Genomic DNA, 21,218 nt, shown 5'->3' on the forward strand with positions numbered 1-21,218 from the left:
TTTCTATAGAAACCACAAAACTATAAATGCATAAACATTTATCAAACTAAAAATGTCTGAATCCAATAGAGCACCAGTGGATTTCTTCATAAAAGTAATTAATACCTAATAATAATAATAATAATAAAGACATTATAATCAATTAAAACAATATAATAGTAGAACTTATAATATTACAGATGCATAGTGCATTGATGGCTAAGAATTATAATACTGCATTGAATTACTGCAATACAAGTAAAATATTAAACTGTATAAATTTACATATTCGGATGTTGTTTTACATTATTTGTTTATAGTTTTGAGTTATGAACAGACAAATGAGACAATGATGACATTTCACGAACTACTTACAAAAAAAATAAACATGAGTGAGTAACTCTGCATTATACCTATCTGTTAAAAATATTTATAAATATTCAGAGTGCACAACAGTAAATTACCATCTAACAAACATAGCATAAAATCTAATCACTTTTAATACAAAGGTGTTATACAGTAACTAGTAACAATAAAATTTAGGGGAAAATGTGCCATCATAATTTATTATAAAAAAAAAATTATTAGTAATAATGTTTATGCATTCCGCCAATTATTAATTTTTAAATTTAATAACTTTTTAAAAATCTTATGTATAAAATAAAGCTTGTATATAGATATGCATTTGTTCTTTTTAATTATTTTTATAAGATAAATGTTGATACTTAAGATTTTGGCTATGTAATCAAAGTTCAATTGGTTGCTTACAATATGTGCAGATGTGCTGAATAAGAAATGGACAAAGCATTCTGCTGTTATAATTTTTAAAATATAATAAATATATTAAACATTTTATATTTTTATTGTAATTTATAGTGGATGAGGAATCTAGTAAAGATACCAGTTGCAGTGAGTCTAGCTCATCGGAAAGTGAGAACAATGTAATGTGAAAAAAATAACAAATTCAGTATTTAAATCTAATTATATTATACACACAATTAATTTATTTACATTTTGATTATTTATACAAATAAATCTGTGAATATTATTTTCTTTTTAACTATTTAAAAACTTAATAACTAATTTATGAAATAAATATACTATTATTTTAGGCTTTTTAATGAAAATATGACATTACATATTTACATTTGTATACAAATACCAATTTAAACAAACTAAGAAATATAATTATCCAAATTTGAATGTCTATTCAAATGCTACAAGGACATTGGTGGTTCAGTAAAAAGGTGAGTAACTCACAAAAATATTAAAAAATAAAAGTTAATTGTTTTGTTCTCATTCACAAATTGGTTTTTTTTTTTAAAAAAATTAAATTGGCAACAAACCAACCATCCATTAAACAAAACCTTCAAAAATATCCACACCCTGTACCGTGAAAAAAACAAAAAATATTTTAAGCTTTACATTATATTAAACACATAAACATAAATGCAAATATACAAACATACACATACACTCACTTGTACAAACATAATATAATATAAACATATCGGTATTACACATCATATAAATGTAAAAGTTATAGTAAAATAAAGTCTGTATTATTTGAAAAATAAAAAAATTAAACACTCTTTAACAATGTTTAAAATATAAATGTAAATACTTTACAATTTATTCTGTTTTTCTATATACATTATTTATGTAGTAAGTTATGTAAAAAAATTATGTGCAGATTTATTTATTTTGAATGTAAACAAACAACTATTGTGTATGAAGCAGCAGTCTTGGAGTTTGCTTGTAGTTGTACTAACTTATATAAAATATTTTATTAATAAGGAACAAAAAAAAAAAAAAAATCATAATAATAATTTTAATTATAAAATACAAATAAAAAAGAAGAGAGATTTATTCATAATAAAGGAACTATTTTATACAATATTAGTACCTATATGTAAATAATTAAACAATTTTACAACCATAGCCAAATGAAATGACAAAATTAACAACAATGACAGATAAAATCTAAAATCTTTATACTACTTTAATTTTAAGTAATTTAAATAATGTAATCTCAAGTTGAAACAAGTTAATTAAATATGAATTTACAATATTCATATACAGGGCCGACCCCTTTGTCCCGAATCAATCTTCTAATATGATAAATGTTTATAAGAATAATTAACTTTAGTTAATGAACGATTTTATTTCTCATTTCTTTAATTATTTATATTTATTTTATTTACAATATTAAGCATTTAAGATTTTTTTTTTATTATTATCAATTTTAGGATTTAATACATACCAGGACTTAAAGTACAAATAAATAATAATTTAAATCATTTTGAACTAAAATTTATTTTTTCTAAAACTAACTATAATTTTAAACATTAATTTTACTTTATATATTTAAGGTAATTGATAAGTACCTATATTGTAATGTTTTTTTACCAAGACCAGTAAGTTCAAAGTATCTATCAAATATCATAACTAATAGCTTGATATATAATATCTTTAAATTATTACTATTATTGTTATAACTTAAAAGTTCATGTATATAACACTAATCATTCACAATGTTTAAGTATGAATTTTTACTAAAGGTTATTAAAATGTAAAAATGTATTTTAATAAATCTTAAAATAATGTAAAATAAATATATTTTTTTGAATTTGGAGGCTCTCTATAAGCGACACCCTGGACGAGTCCTTGTATCACCCATAGCTTCTGTTGGTCGGCCCTGCTTATATAATATCTAAACATTATACAATAATATCTTAGCTATAATATTTTTCAATACCTGTGTCATTAATTTTGTTTATTTAGACATTTTAAAATAATTATACTTGTTATCATTAATTAATATTTTTGAAATATTAAATACAGCACATTTACAGATTAAATTAAATTAAGGTTAAATATAACATGGCAACAATAATGAAATAAGGGAGAGATAATGAAATTATGTTAAACAACTACTTAGCTACAATTTATATGTAGTATAAATAATGTATAGTATAGAACATAAGGAAAAATGGTATTTTACAATTATATTGTAATTTAATTTTTTTTTTTTTTGTTACGTGTCACTAGTCTGCTGGTATTTTTTAAAATAAAAATTACAATTTGTAAATTAAATTTAAGTCATCAACTTTAAAAATATTTAAAATATCCAGTAATTAGCTGTAACAAATCACATTTAGTTTATGCTAAAAACCTCAACTCTCCCAAAAAATAAGGAGTGCTTGATAAAATATATTTTTCTTCATTCTGTTAATTAAACAAATTATATAAATTGCAACTAATTTAGGTAGTTTGAATAAAAATATTATACAATATATAAACTGCTATAAAAAATAGTAGCATAAATAATAACATACTAGGTTTATTTTAACTATGGAAAGGAGATTTATAGGTTAGGTTAGGCATTTGTATAACCTACATTTATATTTTATTATTTATGTTGATTACTCGAGGCACATTTTATACATTAACAATAATTAATATGACATTAAAAGTGTTATAATCATAATGTTATAAACATCTAACTGTTCTGCAAATGTAATTATATATATATATGTATCTAAAAATAAAACTTTCAATAATTACGGAGCAAATAAAATAAATTAGGATGTGAAAGTATTATTGTTAAGTAATTATTTTTAGCTTAAACATTTATATTATGAGTTGTTACAATTATAAAATATTCGTATAAACTCGTTTATTAAATACAATTAAAATCTTATTATTAGCTAATATTATGTACATTATACATATTATACTCAATGAATACCATCTTAAGATTATTGGCACATTTTTTTTTTTTATAGGGTGGATAACTTGAGGTAGAAGAATATAATAAAATTATTAACTATAAAGGTATTATTTTAAGATACACATAGAAATGGAGAAAATCAATTTCAATAAAATATTTTGATGTATTCCATACATCAGGTATGGCACGTATGGCACAAGTAAGAAAATTCATGACAAATATTGATAACTAAAATAGTAAAATTATGGTACTTCGTCTTGAGACAATTAATCAATAGAACGACAAATATTTCAAGTAATTGATAATTAAATTTTATTTATTAAAATATATTTAATAATGTCATATAAATCAATAAAACTTAAATCCAACAAAATTGATTTTTTCCAATTCGCAAAATACGTGTATTCTTAATTTACCTTTAGTATGATCTCTGGATTGTTTAAAACAATGTTTCCCAACCTATGGGTCACAATTTTTTTTTTTTTGAATTGCAACTGGCTTAACTTACCCATAAATAAAATATAAATATATAATCATACTCTACAATTAATTTTTTTTTTTTTTAGTGGGAGTGGGTCGCATAACCAACAAGGGGTAAATTTGAGGGTCACCATTACAAAAAGGTTGGGAAACACTGGTTTAAAACAATTAATGAAAAATACCTACATTTATTAAAGTAGTAAGTGATCCTGCTCTTGGAAAATCTCCCCCCATAATGTTTTGTATATGATTATACCATATTATAACTTCAACAAAGTTATTTTTTTATAATTATCGATAATTTGTCACTGAACATTGAAAACAATATATATATATAGGTTAGTCAAAAAAGAAAAAAAATTGTTAGGGCAGTGAGAGGGTCGGATTTTTAGGTATACACTTACTACTTATGTACATCAACAACTTAATAAGGAGTTTACAAAGTTACATAGATAATTAACTTACATAAAAGGAAAAACCCATGTTTTCTCCTGCAGAAGCTAGGTTGCTGATGTATATTATGCTATAGTACAAATAAAATATTTTATGGTGCTAATGTTGTTACTGTTGTTCCATTATATTGGCGACATTGCCATGTAATACGTTCCATTACACACGATGCTGATAATCTAGCTTCAGCATCATGATCCCAACATTCTTCCATTGTATCACATAGAGCTATTAAACCCTAAAAATAATTTAAAGAATGACATATATTAATAGATGCAATATTTTAAAATGTCTTTGTAATGATTTCTTACTGGATGTGATTTCCAACTATCTTTAAAAGCGGGTCTTAATTTTTTATGTACTACACATTCTTGCATATCCTCTAATGATGGATGTTGTCCAACTTCTTCTTCAAAAGGCAACCTGTAATCTGGTATAGGTCCTTGTTGTGCTGTACATCTAGTTGCTAATTCCCATAATACTAATCCACATGCATACATGTCAATTCTTAAAAATGCATCTCTTGAAAAATTGATTGCTCCTTCAAGAACTTCTGGTGCCATATATCTTCTTGTGCCAACCTAAATAATTCATAAAAAATTATCTTATCCTTTATTATTGAAGGTAATAAATAATAAGTATTTACCTGACCATGTGTATCACCACACGATTTTCCAGGTTGAAAAACTAAAGCAAGACCAAAATCAGCAATACACGCAGTTAAATCATGTTTTAATAGAACATTGTTGCTTTTAAAATCTCTATGAGCAATGGCTGGTTTATATTGATCTGAACGTTCTGATGGTATTTCTTCATGTAAATGCATCAAACCTCTGAAACAAAATAATAATAAAAAAAAAACCTGAAGATATTAAATAAACTGTTCAATATTTTTACCTTGCCATAGATTGAGCAATATGACAGAGCTGATCCCAAGTTAATATATTAGATTTTAAGTAGTCACATAATGATCCATAATCATGGTAAGCAGTAATCAACCAATATTCATTCTTGGCACCTTCAATAACACTAGCATGTTTTTCAGCCCCAATGAAAGATAGCATATTATCATGTTGCATATGTGGTAATTGATAAATGTCTTGTTCTACTAACCATGAGTTTTTATCCTTAAATAAAAATAATAATATGTTATATATATATATATATATATATAAATAGAAATTGTTACTTGAGGAGGGAATATTTTAACAGCTACAGTATCTTTCTTATGAAGAGCTTTCCATACTGCACCATAACGGCCCCTTGCCTTTACTTCAACTAATTGTATTGGACGATTGCTGAGTATAGGAGAACAATTCCCTAAGTGAGAGCTATCAGATGATGGAACCTAAATATACAGGAAATAATTTGTTACAACAAAAAATTAAGCAAAAATAAATCAAACAATTTATGCAATGTATATCATTAGCTTAACTCACCCACTAAAGATTTAAATTCCAAAGTAAAGATAAAAAAGAAAAAAACAATTGTAAATTACAATATATTTTTTTATTATGCATGAATTTAGGAATAGGAATAATTATACAATGAGGTATAAATGGATTAATTATTGAATAATTACTATAATTTTAAAAAAGAAATATTCTTAAGTTTGAAAACAATTTTTATTTTTAGATGTGAATTCTGATGAATACATTGATTTTACAATGTTGTTTTTTTTTTTGTAAACTGGACTTATTTGGTATGGAAAGGGGGAGATAAAAAGTTAAAAATTCCCAGTAATGTTTTTTTTAAACCGGGAAAAACAAAACTAAAAAATGGAAATAACAATACAAATCAAATTTTTGACGAAATTGATATATTTTTTTTCTTTTTGTATAACAAAAATCAAAAACTGAAGATACTTAAAATTTTCAACAAATAATTAATTGTCATAATTTTTCTAAAATTATTGATAAAACATTTGCAGGGTCAAAATTCTTAAAAATTGAATACAAGATTTGGATAAGTTGTTATTTTAACAATATGTATAAAAATACATAAACACAATTTTTTTTTAATATGTATTTAAAATAAAAATTTTGATGAAATTAGTTAAAATCTCAAAAAATTGATTTTTGTAGTTAGAAATTCATAAAAACCTTTAAATATTAGTTTTAAAAACTTAATACAAGATTTCTCATAAGTAATTAATACTGGATCTATAACATCTAATTAATATGCAAGGGCAATTATTTTTTTTAGATATTTTAAGTTCAATTTGAACAAAATTAATTAACTATTTAAAAAGAAATAATAATATTGATTTATTTTTATACTGCACATTTGATTAAATATAATAGTATTTTAATTTTTTCTATTTAAACCGTTTAAGCAAAAAAGTAGTAATTTATAAGGTAATAAATTATTACAAAAGAAAATAAAGAATTTAAATATAATTTATTTACTTACATGAGAAAATTGAGGTATTTTTCTTCGTTTATAAACCCAATAAACAAATAAAAACATACTTGCGACAGCTACCAAAGGTATTGTAGAAAACACTATAGTATGTATTAATTCATTATCATCACGTAATGGTTTTGCAGCTAAGATAGAAAAATGTATTTATTATTAAATTTTTTGATTAATATTGTATGTTTATTATTTACACGTTGTTTCTATTCGAGGAGTTGTCGGAATAGGATCCCATAGAATTTCAGAATTACAATAATCTCCTTCACAACAACAAAACATTAAGCCATTAGGTTTGATTTCTTCTTTTTTGTCTTTGCATTGGTTTTGACCTTGGCATTCGACATTATTTAAAAAACAACCCTAAAAATTGTTATTAAAATAAAAATATGGTAAACTAACACAATTCCATAAAAATCAAGTTATATTACCTTAAGCTTAATTTCTAATTTATTTGTCTTAGTATCATTTGTCCAAACAGCATAACAATACGATGGCTTATCATTTTCTCCGGCTTTACAATTCTGGATAGCACTTGTACAACTTTTTTCATTTTGAGAATTGTCACAAATAGTTTGGTTGTAATAATGGCATTTAGTTTCATCATATTTTTTGCGACTAGCACTATTACATATAGTAACGAGGAATAAAACACTACATATCCATATCCATAATTTTTGTTCCATTGTTTCTTTCAATAATTTTGAAAAGTGATTTTTTTTATTTACTTTCACTTAAAATTTGTAATCTCCATATTCTGAAACACTTAAATAAATGATTTAATAAATTAAAGTTATAATTTTTAGTTTAAATTAAACATAAATTTGTATAAATAATAATATGATTACAGATGTCTTGCTTATCTGGATTTCACTAGGTTAGTCATCTAGAATCTAGATTCTAGATCAACATACCAAAAATACTAATATTTATATTCTATTTAATATCAGTAAGTAACCTATGCATAAAGATTTTATTTAATCAGGATGGTGAAAAAATTAATTATTTTTTTTTTTTTATAGATAACAAATTTGTATTCTCATCAACAATGAATTATATTATATTAATTAATTATTTAATGAATTCAAAATAATTGAGTGCTGTCATTTTTTAAAAATATGGCTACTACATAGGTATAATATTTGTATTAATATATAAAACTATATGTATTCAAAATAATATTACTTTTATTGTATTTGCATTACATGGGTTGACCCAAATAACAAGGAATGAATATAATTACATTTATTTAACACGGAGTGAGTATATATGTATATTGAAACTTGGAAAAATTATAAGAAAAATGAATAAAGGGTTTTTAAAAAAATCTATGGAGGAATTTAATATTTGAAATCTGGCTAAGGAACTAGTAAGCCTAAGAAGAATTAAGAAATTTATAGTTGAAAGTAACTCTGAAGTTATTTTATTTTAATGAGATTATTGATAAAAGTCTCTTTGGTATCTTGAACTTAGCATATTAGCTAATTGTAAACATACTGCTTTTCTAGTTTTTAGATATAATTCCACGTGAAATAATTTATTCACCTTATCTACTCTTTAAAACTATATCCAAAGTTCCTAGTGTTTCTTGAAACACAATTCCTTTTTGCTTTATACCTCTGTAATAAGTTATGTTTCACTCTATTTATATTATATATTTGTATGTATAATGTACAACCAATTCTAACCCATCTTCTTCATATTGTAAATGTTAATATATTATATTATTTAAAATTACTAGTTTTTCATCTATATATAATTTGAATCATCAGTTAGTCAGCATATTCTTGATTAGTTGAACGTTATACTGCAGCAATGGTACAGAGGAATTTATAAAGGAATATAATATGAAGTCAAAAGTGGCTAATAGGTTGACAAGGGCAGGAGAGGTTTTAAGACAGTTCTGAAAGTCTGTCTTGATATAAATTGTTGGTTGAAACAGTTTTGGTTAAGTCTAAACTCAACTTCTTTCATCAGATTGGTATCAAGCATGATAAAATTAATTCACTTATAGATTATCCTCTTTAAAGGCTTATAACATATACTGCAGTAATACTATTGAACAAAAGTTTCCTAGGTGATGGTATCCGAGTTCTAGTATACCAATTATTTTAAATAGTTCAGAAACAAAAAACTTATTTCACATTCATCTTTATTCTCAAAATTAAATAGCTTCTTCACCAGTCAATATTTTATTATTTGTTGGAAATAAAATGAATAAAACAGAATTCTTATATGTTCAAAGTATAGTTTGCTTTTACTATTATTTATATTTTAATTTGTTCTTTTCATATTATGTTAATTTAATTGTTTATCTTATATTGACTATATCTAGATACATATATGTTTAGTTATTTAATGTTTATCTCTATTATTGTAGTTATATTATGTTTAAAAAATATTTTAAGTTTAAATAATCTTTATTTCTATTGTATTTAATTTGTATCTATATATTTTTCTCACTACACATAGTTTTAATTTCATTAGCTATTAAATAAAAAGTAAAACACAAAAAAATTAGAATTCAAAACCATAAGTGATGAAACGTTCTCAGCGGTAAAAAATCAACAATTAAAGTAATAAAGTATATTTGGTATTTTGGTATCTACATTGTACTGTTATTAGTTAACAAATTATCAGCTAAGATATAAAATTATCATGATATAATGTTATAAACCTATATTATTATGACTGCTGACTGTCGTTATCATTGAACAGGGAACTATAATAATATTAGGATGTGGGCAAAAATTAATTGAACCACAACTCAGATAACACGAAAAAACTAAGGACAGAATTCGGATTATACCTTTTTTCCTAAATATCTTTGGGACACAGCTAGTGTGTGGTCATACTTGGCACCCGCATAGCTGCACGCACATGTCTGCGTTAAGTAGATAATAAGATGACGATACATTTGGGCGGCAGGACCTTAAAATAGGCCATCAAATTACTATTCATAAACTAATGTTCTGAAAAATTCTGAACGGAAATCCAATAAAAACATATCTACATATTACTATCATTATATTTATAGCTATAATCATGGGTTATAAATATTATAAATATAGATTATAAATTATATAATTTATTATAATAAAGATAATAGATAAATATATATTAAAATATCTTAGGGAGAGCTAAGCCCTACTTAGCCCCTTTCCAATTTACATCTATGCAGCTAAGGCATAAGCAAGGTATAATATTATTAAATTATAAAAATCACAAGTTGTTCAAAATAAGAGTACAATTTTGTATACATATGAATGTGCTTGTACATTGTTTGTCAACCTTCAATTATTAAAATCGCTAATGATTGATTCTGATTGTATACTTTTGTTGCTTTCACTGTTATAATCTAATAATGGAGGCAGCAGCAAGCTAGTAGTATAGCTTCTGATGTATGATTTAACTTATTTCGTCAATAATAATATGCAAATTAGTCAGACAATGAGTATTTTAATTTATAATATAAGTGATTATTTAAAAAGAAACAAAGAATAACATAGTAATTTATAAAAACAAAAATCCTATGAACATAGTTTAAAAAAAAATAGACAATGACTGATTAGTACAGTAAATTTCTTAATAAAAAAAGTTTAATAATTAATCTGCACAACAAATATTTATATAATTATTTGTTTTGACGAAATACTAACATTTAGAAATAAAATATAAGTACATTAATATTTAATATTTGATTTTGAATTTAAACTCTTGACCTTTTTTAATCAACATGAAGGTAAATACTAAAACACATTAAGCCATTATTATTATGTTGTAAATATTTTTAAATTTTGATTTTATTCAATGATATCACATTTAAATATGACCTTTACATATACTATCATATTTATATTTGGTTGCATAAGACTAAATATTTAATCTTTCAATTTATTTTTTTTTGAAATATAAATTTTTTATCAGTTATAATTTGTCATTAGACTAATAAAGCAATAATTTATAGCCTATAAGTAAAGACTAGGTTACATACAATTCACTTAATTATCTAAAAATCCAGTTTCACAGTCTATAATAGTTATTAATTTTCTTTTTTTTGTATTTAGAAGCTTCTCTTTGAATTATAATTAAATAGACTAGAATCTCTTTTTGTTTTCTAGAGTTTCAGAAAAAGAATATATTTCTTTTAAGGATATATTACTAGATATAGACAACCTACCTAATTTAAAAAAGCTTAAAATACATAGACTGTAAATTTAAAACTTTTAAATTTCTAATTAAATCAATGCTTTTGAAGTGTTGTAGGAAACAATTAACAATAAGTATTCTACATAACTAATCAAAATATAAATTTGGGAACATAACATTAAAAACACTTTCTACTATAGACTTAGGTAGATACTAGGTACATTTACAGTCTTATGTAGGTAATAGTTATGATAAGCTCTTAAAAAGAATTCAGTTACAAATAAAAAAATAAAAATAAAGTTCGTTCAAATTAATTGCGAGTTAAATTTCAATACATAAGTGCTTGATTTGGCTTAAGTAAAGATTTTAGATATATAATGAAAATTTTAATTTTAGTTAAATGAATGATAAGATAAAAACTATTACCTAGTAACCATTATATTATGCAAGTTTTAGTACATGAACTTAATATTATAATGAAGTCAAACAGTATCAGTGTTATTTTGTTGATATATATAAGTGAGAAATAAACAGATTTTATAGAGAAAAAAAATGTATTTTGATATCATAATATGCATGCAATATTTGATTGAAAACTTTAACAGGGGAACTTAAAGAATACTATGATTTAACATTGTAGGAATATAACCGTAATATTCTGAAATGTTTATTCATAATCGGTTGGAATACGTCTTAAGTAAATTAAGTATATATTGCTTATAGACACTGGAGTTTGGATAATAAATTGTTACTCACCGAGATTATATACGATGGAATTGTGACGATCTTATTGCATGTCGTCGATTACAAGCGCTCAGCTGAGTCGGCATCATACACTGCATAAGACGTATTAACGCATATTAAAATAGTTAATTAAAAGTAAACTCAAAACACACATAAATTACAAACAAATATGCGATAATAATAATAATATTAATAACAAGAATTTTTAGTGATTTTTTCACAACAAAAACAATATGGACGACCCCTATAAAAAAAGGATTATTGCACGCAGGAACAGTGTGACCAAATAATATGTATTGTAAACAATTTAATAAATTACTGAATTTTATTTAATTTTATCGTTCAATCGTGTAAAAGCACATCTTTTAAAACTGTTCATCGTTAAAATAAGTTATAAATTATAAAAAAAACATATGTATAACATGTATATTAGTGTTTAAATTTGAATAGTTTTCATCCCGATGCCAATTGATCATCCCACTTAGAGTTAATTATAGTGATAACCTCAACCTTATAGATAATCTTAAAAAAGTGTAACGATAACATTGAATCATGACGTGATAACGAAATATCATTTTAAATGTTGATTATTTTTATCATAATTTATAATTGATAGGGGATACATTTTTACACGTGACATTTTGAGATTTTGTTATTTTAATTTTATTCTTTTATACACTATCCAGTTAAATTAAGATTTAAACAAAATGGGGAAGACAAAAAAAAAGAACTTAAGAAGTGGAGTGGACAATATAAAGCCATATCCTAATCTGGCGGATCAGATCGTTGGTGATCGGGTAGTGTCTAAAAAGAAAGAACCAAAAATACGATTACGACAGGATGAAAGCGAAGAGGTAATGATTTAAGAGTTTTATATACAGTATATCTGTATAAATGCTCTAAGTTTTAATTTATTATTATTGAATAATTTTATGTCTTAGGTTATTGGTTCACAATTATCCAGGCGTATATTGGATCAAGTAAGAGAACAAAAGCAAGAAATAACCGATAGTGGTAAGTTGAATGACAATATTTAAAAGAATTTTATGGATATTGAGTTATACATATATGCAAAATACTTAAATTAGATATCTATGTCTTATTATATTTTAGAGGGTGTAGACAAAAATCTACTCACATCATTAGGCTCAGGATCTGATTCAGAGGAAGATGACGAAGATAAACCTCTATTTGGTGAAGGAGAAGATGAAGATTATTATGAACAACTGGTAATAAAATTATAATAAAAGTGAATTTCTCATATATTTTATGTATGTTATATTTTTTAAAGGAAATCAATGCAGATGACGAAAAAGCTCTGGAAATGTTTATGTCTAAAAAACCTGAAGCTCGATTAACTTTAGCATGATATGATTATGGAAAAAATTACTGAAAAACAAACTGAAATACAAACTCAATTTACAGATGCTGAAAGTAGGCTTTTAAACACTTTTTAGTAATTTTACTTTTTTTTTTTTTTAATCAATTAATTAAAGACTAGGATAAAACCTTTGAGAATTCTTTAGAATTATATAATATTTAAATAGTAGCTAAGTTGATATTAATTTCAAATAAAAATATGTTCTAATATTTAATTATTTGTGTTATTGATTACAATTTATTTACAGGTGTTCAATTGCAAGATGTGGATCCACGTGTAATACAGATGTATAAAGGTGTAAAACAAGTATTAACCACGTATCGAAGTGGCAAATTACCTAAAGCATTCAAATTGATTCCAAAGTTGCGGAATTGGGAACAAATTTTGTACATAACTGGTTAGTTACACTTGAATTAGTAAACTATTTTACAATTATTCATTTTCCTGTTTTTTTATTGTTTAGAGCCTTCTACGTGGAGTGCAGCAGCAATGTACCAGGGTATTCGTATATTTGCATCTAATTTAAAGGAAAATATGGCTCAGAGATTTTATAATCTTGTTTTGCTACCTAGAGTTAGAGATGATATTGATGAGTATAAAAAATTAAATTTTCATCTTTATCAAGCATTGAAAAAAGCTTTATTCAAACCTGGAGCTTTTATGAAAGGAATACTTATTCCCTTATGTGAAGTAGGTTTGATGGTAACATTTTAAACTTATTCTTTCATTTATTAATATTTTTTTCTTTTAGAGTGGTACTTGTACTTTACGAGAGGCGATTATTATTGGATCAGTTATAGGCAAAAATTCTATCCCAATGTTACATTCAGCTGCAGCTATTTTAAAATTAGCTGAGATGGAGTATAATGGAGCTACATCAATATTTCTTAGAATACTTTTTGATAAAAAGTATGCTCTTCCATATAGGGTTATAGATGCGGTTGTTTTCCATTTTCTCAGGTATATTAATGTGGAAATGCCTTAAATATTCTATGACTAAAAAAATAATTATTTTATTTATTAGATTTGAGCATGACGATAGAGAATTACCAGTTTTATGGCATCAATCATTATTAACATTTGCTCAACGTTATAAAACAGATATAAGTTCTGAACAAAAAAAAGCATTGTTAAAGTTACTTAGAACAAAATCACATCATACTATTACACCAGATATACGCCGTGAATTAGAAAGCTCTACATGTAGAGATATAGAAATGCCTGAACCCATGTGATTAACTTATATTGATATAATAAAAACTAAATTCTTTTGTATAATATACATATTATGTTGATTGATTGATCATTTTCTATGTATTAAACATTTGAAATGATTTTAAAATGTACATTTATTTGTTTTACAAAACTGAATTATAAATAATCAGAATAATTTAAAAGAAATTAAATTATACTCTGCACCATGAAAAACTGCGATTCCATCTCACATTCAAATAATGAATTTCTTATCTTACCATACAGTTACTATCATAAGACTAGTACTGTTGACTGATGTGCATATTATGACGTGTTTTAATCGCCATCAGGTTGGCGGTCTCTCATGGCATAGAGTACAGTAATTTTAAAGATCACATCAGTTAATAATTACATAAGTATGATTGGTATAAATCAAAATGTTAATAACATAATTTTAACTTATTTAAAATTTCAAAATTATCTAATTAGAAAATTAAAATGTTGATTATTCTATTTTACTATTACTCTTTTATACAATTATTTATGTGCATTATATTGAGAAAACGCTACACATGTGTGCATAATCTCCGTTTTATAAACAATAAATATTGAAACAACATAAGCAATTTCTATTCAGCAGATCCTAGTAGCTATTATGTGTAATATAATTTGTATTATTTTACATACCCATATCTCGCTTAAAAATTAAAATATTAAAAAAAATTCTAATTTTTGATAATGCTCTAACCTTTAACTTTGATCATAATAAAAGGTAAATTAATTTTAATATTAAAGCTAACAACACATAATGGGTTCTACTGAAAGCAAATTGTCTATGTTGGTTGTATCTATTTTATAATAAGGGACTATAAAGTAGATATCAGGTACATTAGGTAATAAATATCATTGATTAAGTATATTAAAAAATAATGATTAACATGAGCGCTTAAATTTTAAAATTCAGAGAAGTTGCTTTTTTGTAGAGTTGGTGTCAAGTATATTTTGTCATTAGGTAGTTTTTACTATAACAGATACCTAACGTAACTTAAGTCAATACTGACTATAGATTGATATGAATAGGATTAGGATTATGGTATATATACCTTAAAATCATCGAAATATTTTTTTAAATTATTAAACTATCTAACTAAAGTTGTTATTTTTCATTGAAGTATTCAATTTTTTTTTTAAATTGCGTAGCTCTATAAGAATAAGTTCTAAGAAACTACATTAAATTGTTAACCGTTGGTTATTAAAATTGAAAATTATATACATTTTCAATTAATTTGCAAATATTTTTGGTTTTGTGTTGAATTTTGTTAAAATTTGAACTTGAATACATAGGTTTTAAAGAAAAATTATACTTAAGTATTTTTAATAATTTTTAATTGCTATAAGGAAAACTTGTGAAGAATATAATATTCGATTTTAAAGATTAACCATTGTCAATGTAATAGATATGTAAAATTTGAATTTAATGGTATATAATTCATTGCTTAAAAAAAAAGATTTCGAGTGAAATCGGTTTGTAAACCTATAAACTAAGCTTGATAAATCACATAGTTACCTGGTTATTTCCCCATAACTGTTGTGTTTTTCATCCGTCATATCGTTGAGGCGTAATTTTTTAAAACATTCTTCTGTATAGGTGTGTTATATGTCTTCTAATTGCTTGTCATATTGGTCGGATTGTACTGAGAAAGACCTTTTTGGTGTTTTGATAATTTGTTCCGTAACAGATTTTGAATGGTGCTGTGAATGTATTTTTTTTTTTAATCATATGGAAAAAGTCAGGGAAACCTGTACAAACAATGAATTAAATCTACACTTAAAATTAGCTAGTATATGTCTTGTAAAATATATATTATAAGTAGGGCTAAGGGTTAAGATTTACATACATTGACATGTTTTTCTTAATATGTTCTCTGAATCTCTTATTACTGTTTTTGTTAATACATTTATAACATACAAAAATTATGTCACGTTGAAGTAAATAGAGCTAATGTCGCTAATGAATAATGAGGGTTATTTTATTTCGCATATTTTTTTAGATATTTTAAACAAAATGCATATTATTGCATATTTTTACTATAAATAGTTATGTAAATTCATGTTTTGTGGTGGTATATTTTAAGCATTGGTGGGCTACAAGAGAAGTAAATAAAATAATATCTATCCAAAAATTACCCAATAAGTGTTTAATTTACTATACCATCTATATCTATAGGCTATATATAGTAAGGTTAGTAATTGAATTTATATCTTATCCTGATCGTCATATTGTAAACAATATAATTATATAACTGTAATAGTAATTAGATTTAAAATTTATGAAAGGTAATTCTATGATTATATTATCTATAGTAAAATTAGTAGATATGTATTTTGACTTTTGACAGTCGTTAATGTCAAAAAAACAAAGTATGAGTACAAAAGTTCGACAGTGTGTCAAAGAATTTTCTTTAACAGTTAAAAAAAAACTATTTTTCAGTATTTGTAACACAAGTGTCATATTTTTACATATTTGTAATAAACCAAATGGCCGACGTATATTTGATTATGGTATTCGTTATTGCATATAAATCTTAACCTAGACAAGACAGCCTAAACTTAGATGTATAAAAAAGGAGTAATAGATATAACTTCTTATTACTATACATGTTATATACTTATGCAGTTATGATTATCCTAACACAAAATATTGGAATCTTCGTTTGAACCCTAAAATGTATTCACAAGGGAAATTAAACTTATAAAATTCTTGCAAGATTGTAGATTTATTACTTATTAGTATTTTGTTTGACGTATAGGTGCCTATAAAATGACAGTAAATAAATTCTATTCATCTTTGTATTTTTCATTTGAATACATCTTTAAAAGCAAGTAATAAATTCAAGTCTTAAATACGAATCAATATTATATAATAGTCATATACATGATAGGTACCTATGGATATAAATACTCCATCTTTATATTAATGATATATGTAACAGAAAGTTTTTAAGTGTCGGAATTATGCTAGGCGTATTCCCTTCACAGAAAATTGCTATAATTCAATTGGTAACTATTGATAACTTCAAAAAAACTTTGAATGTCACTTCATGATATCAGTATAGGGATATTTATAGACACTTTTTTATTTCAAATAAAGTAAAAACTGTATTTCAAAATTAGACAACCACTCGCCATTTCGCCAACTTACTATTTTATCATTATTGAATAACTTAGCAACGAAAAAAGAGTAAAGTCAGTTATTATTTATAGTAGTAGTATAGAGTTTTTACTAAGTTTTAATAACATTTTTTATTGTCAATATAAAAGTGAATTAATCTAATGGGTAATGGCTAATAATGTTTATTATATTTTATAAACAGGAAAAAATGATTTATTTAAAAAATCTTTTAAAATATATTTTTATGAAGAAAAACAATTTAAGCGTATTAAAAATTTAAAACACGTTTTAACGTCTATCTGAGGCGTTTTTCAGGGAAGATGTCCATTCATATCGATTTTTTAAAATGTTTTCATTGACCTACCTAAATTAAAATAAAAGTGCCAATATTTGTTTTATTAAATTTTTTTTTACTGTTAAAGTACTTTTTTGTTCTGATTCAAATGTCCAACAGGCAACAATTTTAAGTGACTATTAAGTAGTTAGTACGAAGTAAAAAATAAATGTTATTTCATGACGACTAGAGACAAACTAATAGAACAGCTGCTGTTCTATCGATAACCCGACCATCGTAGATTATTATACTATAGTTACATAATACTACGGGAAACGAACTCATAATTCTAATGATTAAATAATAAAAATCGATATTTTATATAATTTCTATCAAAATATCAAAAGAAATTTTAAAAATACTCGCTTATATAAATATATGAATATGTTTTAACTTAATACTTAACACGAATAAAATAAACCAATATGACTCTTGAATGAACAAGACTTTTTTGTTACCTGTATACATTATATTATTAAACATACAAAATTATTTTCAAGTTAACAATTATATCTTCTTAATAATACTCGGGATTTCAGTATCTTATTGGTGGTCTGATACTCTGATGTGAGTTGGCCGTCTTTTCCTGCTGGCGACAAACACAAATACGCATATGAGGCAGATTTTCCACGAGGCGAAAATCATCGCTTTTATGCCTACAATCAAATTTAACAGCATATACATTTTAGCTGCAGGTTTCTGAAGGTGCATTCTCTGCCAGCGATGTTCGGCTGATAATTGTTGATATGGTCGAATCAGTGGTATAAATCGCGGGCCTTAATAAAACAATCGAGTAGCGTATTTACGGGCATTTTGTAAAAAAAAGTTAACATTTCAAATGATCACAGATTTATACAGTATTATGGAATGTTATAATGTATTCGAAGTTTGCGATTGTCGTGGCACACTGTAATCAATCTATATTAAAAATATAGCTAAGTTAGGTCAAAATCACGAAAATTTGCAAGGAATTTAAAGTTGAAAATTCATAACATTTTTGTAATTTATACTTAAGGTTAAAAAACCCAATACAAGGTTCTCCATAAGACCATAACATTTTCTTCAAATAACTATAAAAAAAAAAACTCCAGCGTCAATGTGGAAAAAAATGTATGAGCGTATGAAATTTAATTTTTTACGAAATCGCGCCATAAAATAACGATATATTACAATTTAAATATAGGTAATAATATAATAATATATCTTACTAATTATCCTAGACTGGCAAATCATCTCCTTTCAGAATCGTTTTTCGTGTACAATGATACCTGTCATTGCATTAAAATTTAACACGTCCACCTACTCTCCATTTCTACTACACAGCAGAACGACCCACTTGCAAGTTCACCCTTTTTCCCCCGATTATTAAAATGTAGATACGGGGAAATATATTTTTGATGTCACAAAGTATCATATATAGATTACAGATCTTTTATATTTAATCTACCAGAAACAGTTTTCCAAATTGTTTTAAATATAACATACAAGCACCTGAAGGCTGGACAAAATCAATCTCTCTGTGATTTATTAGCCTACAATAGATACAGTCAAACATATTTTCACCTGAATGTCTCAAATACCAAGGAATCCAAAATGTGTTCAATACCTTATAGTAGTACAACATCTGCATAGGTACTTCTTGCACCAGCGCCAAATCCCAAATCTGTTCATAAAATGTTTACATTTATCAAAATTATATTTTTAAACTAAGCTATTATTATTTTACAATACTTGTACAATATTCTTTAGATAGCTATAATCATTCGTAATTTATATTAAATTACAAACTTACATTGTAATATCTTAGACTTGAAAAACGTTAATAACCTTGCTGTTAATGCGTATTTATACATTAAAAAAATTCTTTTTAGTTAACAGGTACAAAGGTACTAATAAAAAAAAAAATATGCATATTTGTATTTTAGTGCACTTAAGCAAAATTTAAAACAATTTTATATACTAAACAGCGATTTATAAGTAGAGAAGATATGATAGTTTTTAAATGCATATTTAATATATAAGTTATTGATTTATATTTTGTATTTTGGTCGACTTTTAATAATTATAAGTTTGAAAAATTCATTAACAATAGTAATAATGAAGCCTTTAATGTATATTAATTTAAGACAATACAGTTTGATGTATAGTTGTGTTATCGAATGGGTACCTAATTAACTTTAGGTAGATATATCTACTAAAGAAAATGACAATTCTACAAAGGTAAAAGCGATTGTATATTCAAAACCAAAACAGGTAAAGATTAAAATCTGCATCCAAATTCAAAAACGGAAATATAATTAATAATAGTCAATAGGTACGTTGGTACGTTTATATTATTATAATAGGTATTAAGTGAATTATGTATCATTATAATATATTAATATACCTACATATATTTAATTAAAAAATTGTTTTATTGTTATAACTTTATATTTTATAAGATTTATACACTGCTCAATACAAAATTATTTGTATTTTAAAGATTATCTTTTATTTATAATGAAGAATTGTTGATGTTCTAAATACTTTTTATACCCAGAAGTTCAGTCACGCATCAAATACGTACCATTTATACTACTTTATAATTTTTTTTATAGATACCTACTTATATTTGTTGATAGTATTAAAAAATAGTGGATGGAAACTCGTACGAAATCATCTTAAATCTGAATATCATATGGTTTTAAAATTGACCTCTGAAAATCGTTTTTTTATCGCATTCAGTAAAAAAATTAAGTCTATATGAAAATTTATTGTTATAACAACGTACAAATTTAAATGTTTAATGTACGAATGATTATGATCAATTGTTTGTATTGTAGGTAATATTTGAAATTTTAACGATATACCTACGAATCTTATTGGTTATAATTTCACATAATATACTGAGATAGGTATACATCGTATTGTTGTATTCTCTTCGGTGGAGGTAATTTGTTAACGAGTTGAATAGAGTATAATTCATTCAAGGCAATATTTTATTCACTGTATGTACATAGGCAACATAAGTGGAAGCTATTTATTTGACTATTCAAATGTTCTTGGAATTGCTATTTTATAAAGCGTTGTTATAGTGAATTTATAATTACTGTTTATACGGTATTCTGACGTTGTACCGAGTTGGTTTCAGTTTCTCTGTATGCATAGTTGTTTTAGGATCCGTACCCGAATTGTAAATCAACATTTT

The 21,218-nt window shown here is 24.7% G+C and overlaps 2 protein-coding genes across 5 annotated transcripts; one reads left to right on the forward strand and one right to left on the reverse strand.

The window, feature by feature from the left end:
- Nucleotides 1-1,828: 1,828 nt before the first annotated feature.
- On the reverse strand, nucleotides 1,829-12,182 carry LOC113561320 (activin receptor type-2B). 4 transcript variants are annotated; one of them, XR_003406157.1, is made up of 11 exons: nucleotides 11,963-12,182; nucleotides 7,489-7,822; nucleotides 7,255-7,420; nucleotides 7,055-7,191; nucleotides 6,082-6,084; nucleotides 5,832-5,990; nucleotides 5,540-5,769; nucleotides 5,289-5,475; nucleotides 4,954-5,223; nucleotides 4,658-4,880; nucleotides 1,829-2,692 (listed from the first exon to the last, which is right to left on the reverse strand). XR_003406157.1 is itself a non-coding variant. In XM_026967660.1 (10 exons), the coding sequence occupies exons 2-10, from the start codon at nucleotides 7,741-7,743 to the stop codon at nucleotides 4,737-4,739; spliced, it is 1,551 nt and encodes a 516-aa protein (XP_026823461.1). In that variant the 5' UTR covers nucleotides 7,744-7,814; nucleotides 11,963-12,182; the 3' UTR covers nucleotides 4,278-4,736. The 4 variants fall into 4 exon arrangements, 3 of the variants coding, with proteins under 3 accessions (XP_026823461.1, XP_026823460.1, XP_026823463.1); XM_026967660.1 differs by lacking the exon at nucleotides 1,829-2,692 and having other exon boundaries at nucleotides 4,278-4,880; nucleotides 7,489-7,814; XM_026967659.1 differs by lacking the exon at nucleotides 1,829-2,692 and having other exon boundaries at nucleotides 4,278-4,880.
- A 388-nt stretch (nucleotides 12,183-12,570) lies between these two features.
- Nucleotides 12,571-14,666, forward strand: LOC113548301 (bystin). The gene is given in 9 exon segments (XM_026949104.1): nucleotides 12,571-12,804; nucleotides 12,892-12,964; nucleotides 13,064-13,179; nucleotides 13,242-13,316; nucleotides 13,318-13,384; nucleotides 13,579-13,728; nucleotides 13,795-14,021; nucleotides 14,083-14,291; nucleotides 14,356-14,666. Coding segments are annotated over 9 exon segments (1,275 nt in total). The 5' UTR covers nucleotides 12,571-12,657; the 3' UTR covers nucleotides 14,567-14,666.
- Nucleotides 14,667-21,218: the final 6,552 nt, after the last annotated feature.

The sequence above is a fragment of the Rhopalosiphum maidis genome, chromosome 4 (genome assembly GCF_003676215.2).
Source record: "Rhopalosiphum maidis isolate BTI-1 chromosome 4, ASM367621v3, whole genome shotgun sequence".
NCBI classification, from domain to species: Eukaryota; Metazoa; Arthropoda; class Insecta; order Hemiptera; family Aphididae; genus Rhopalosiphum; species Rhopalosiphum maidis.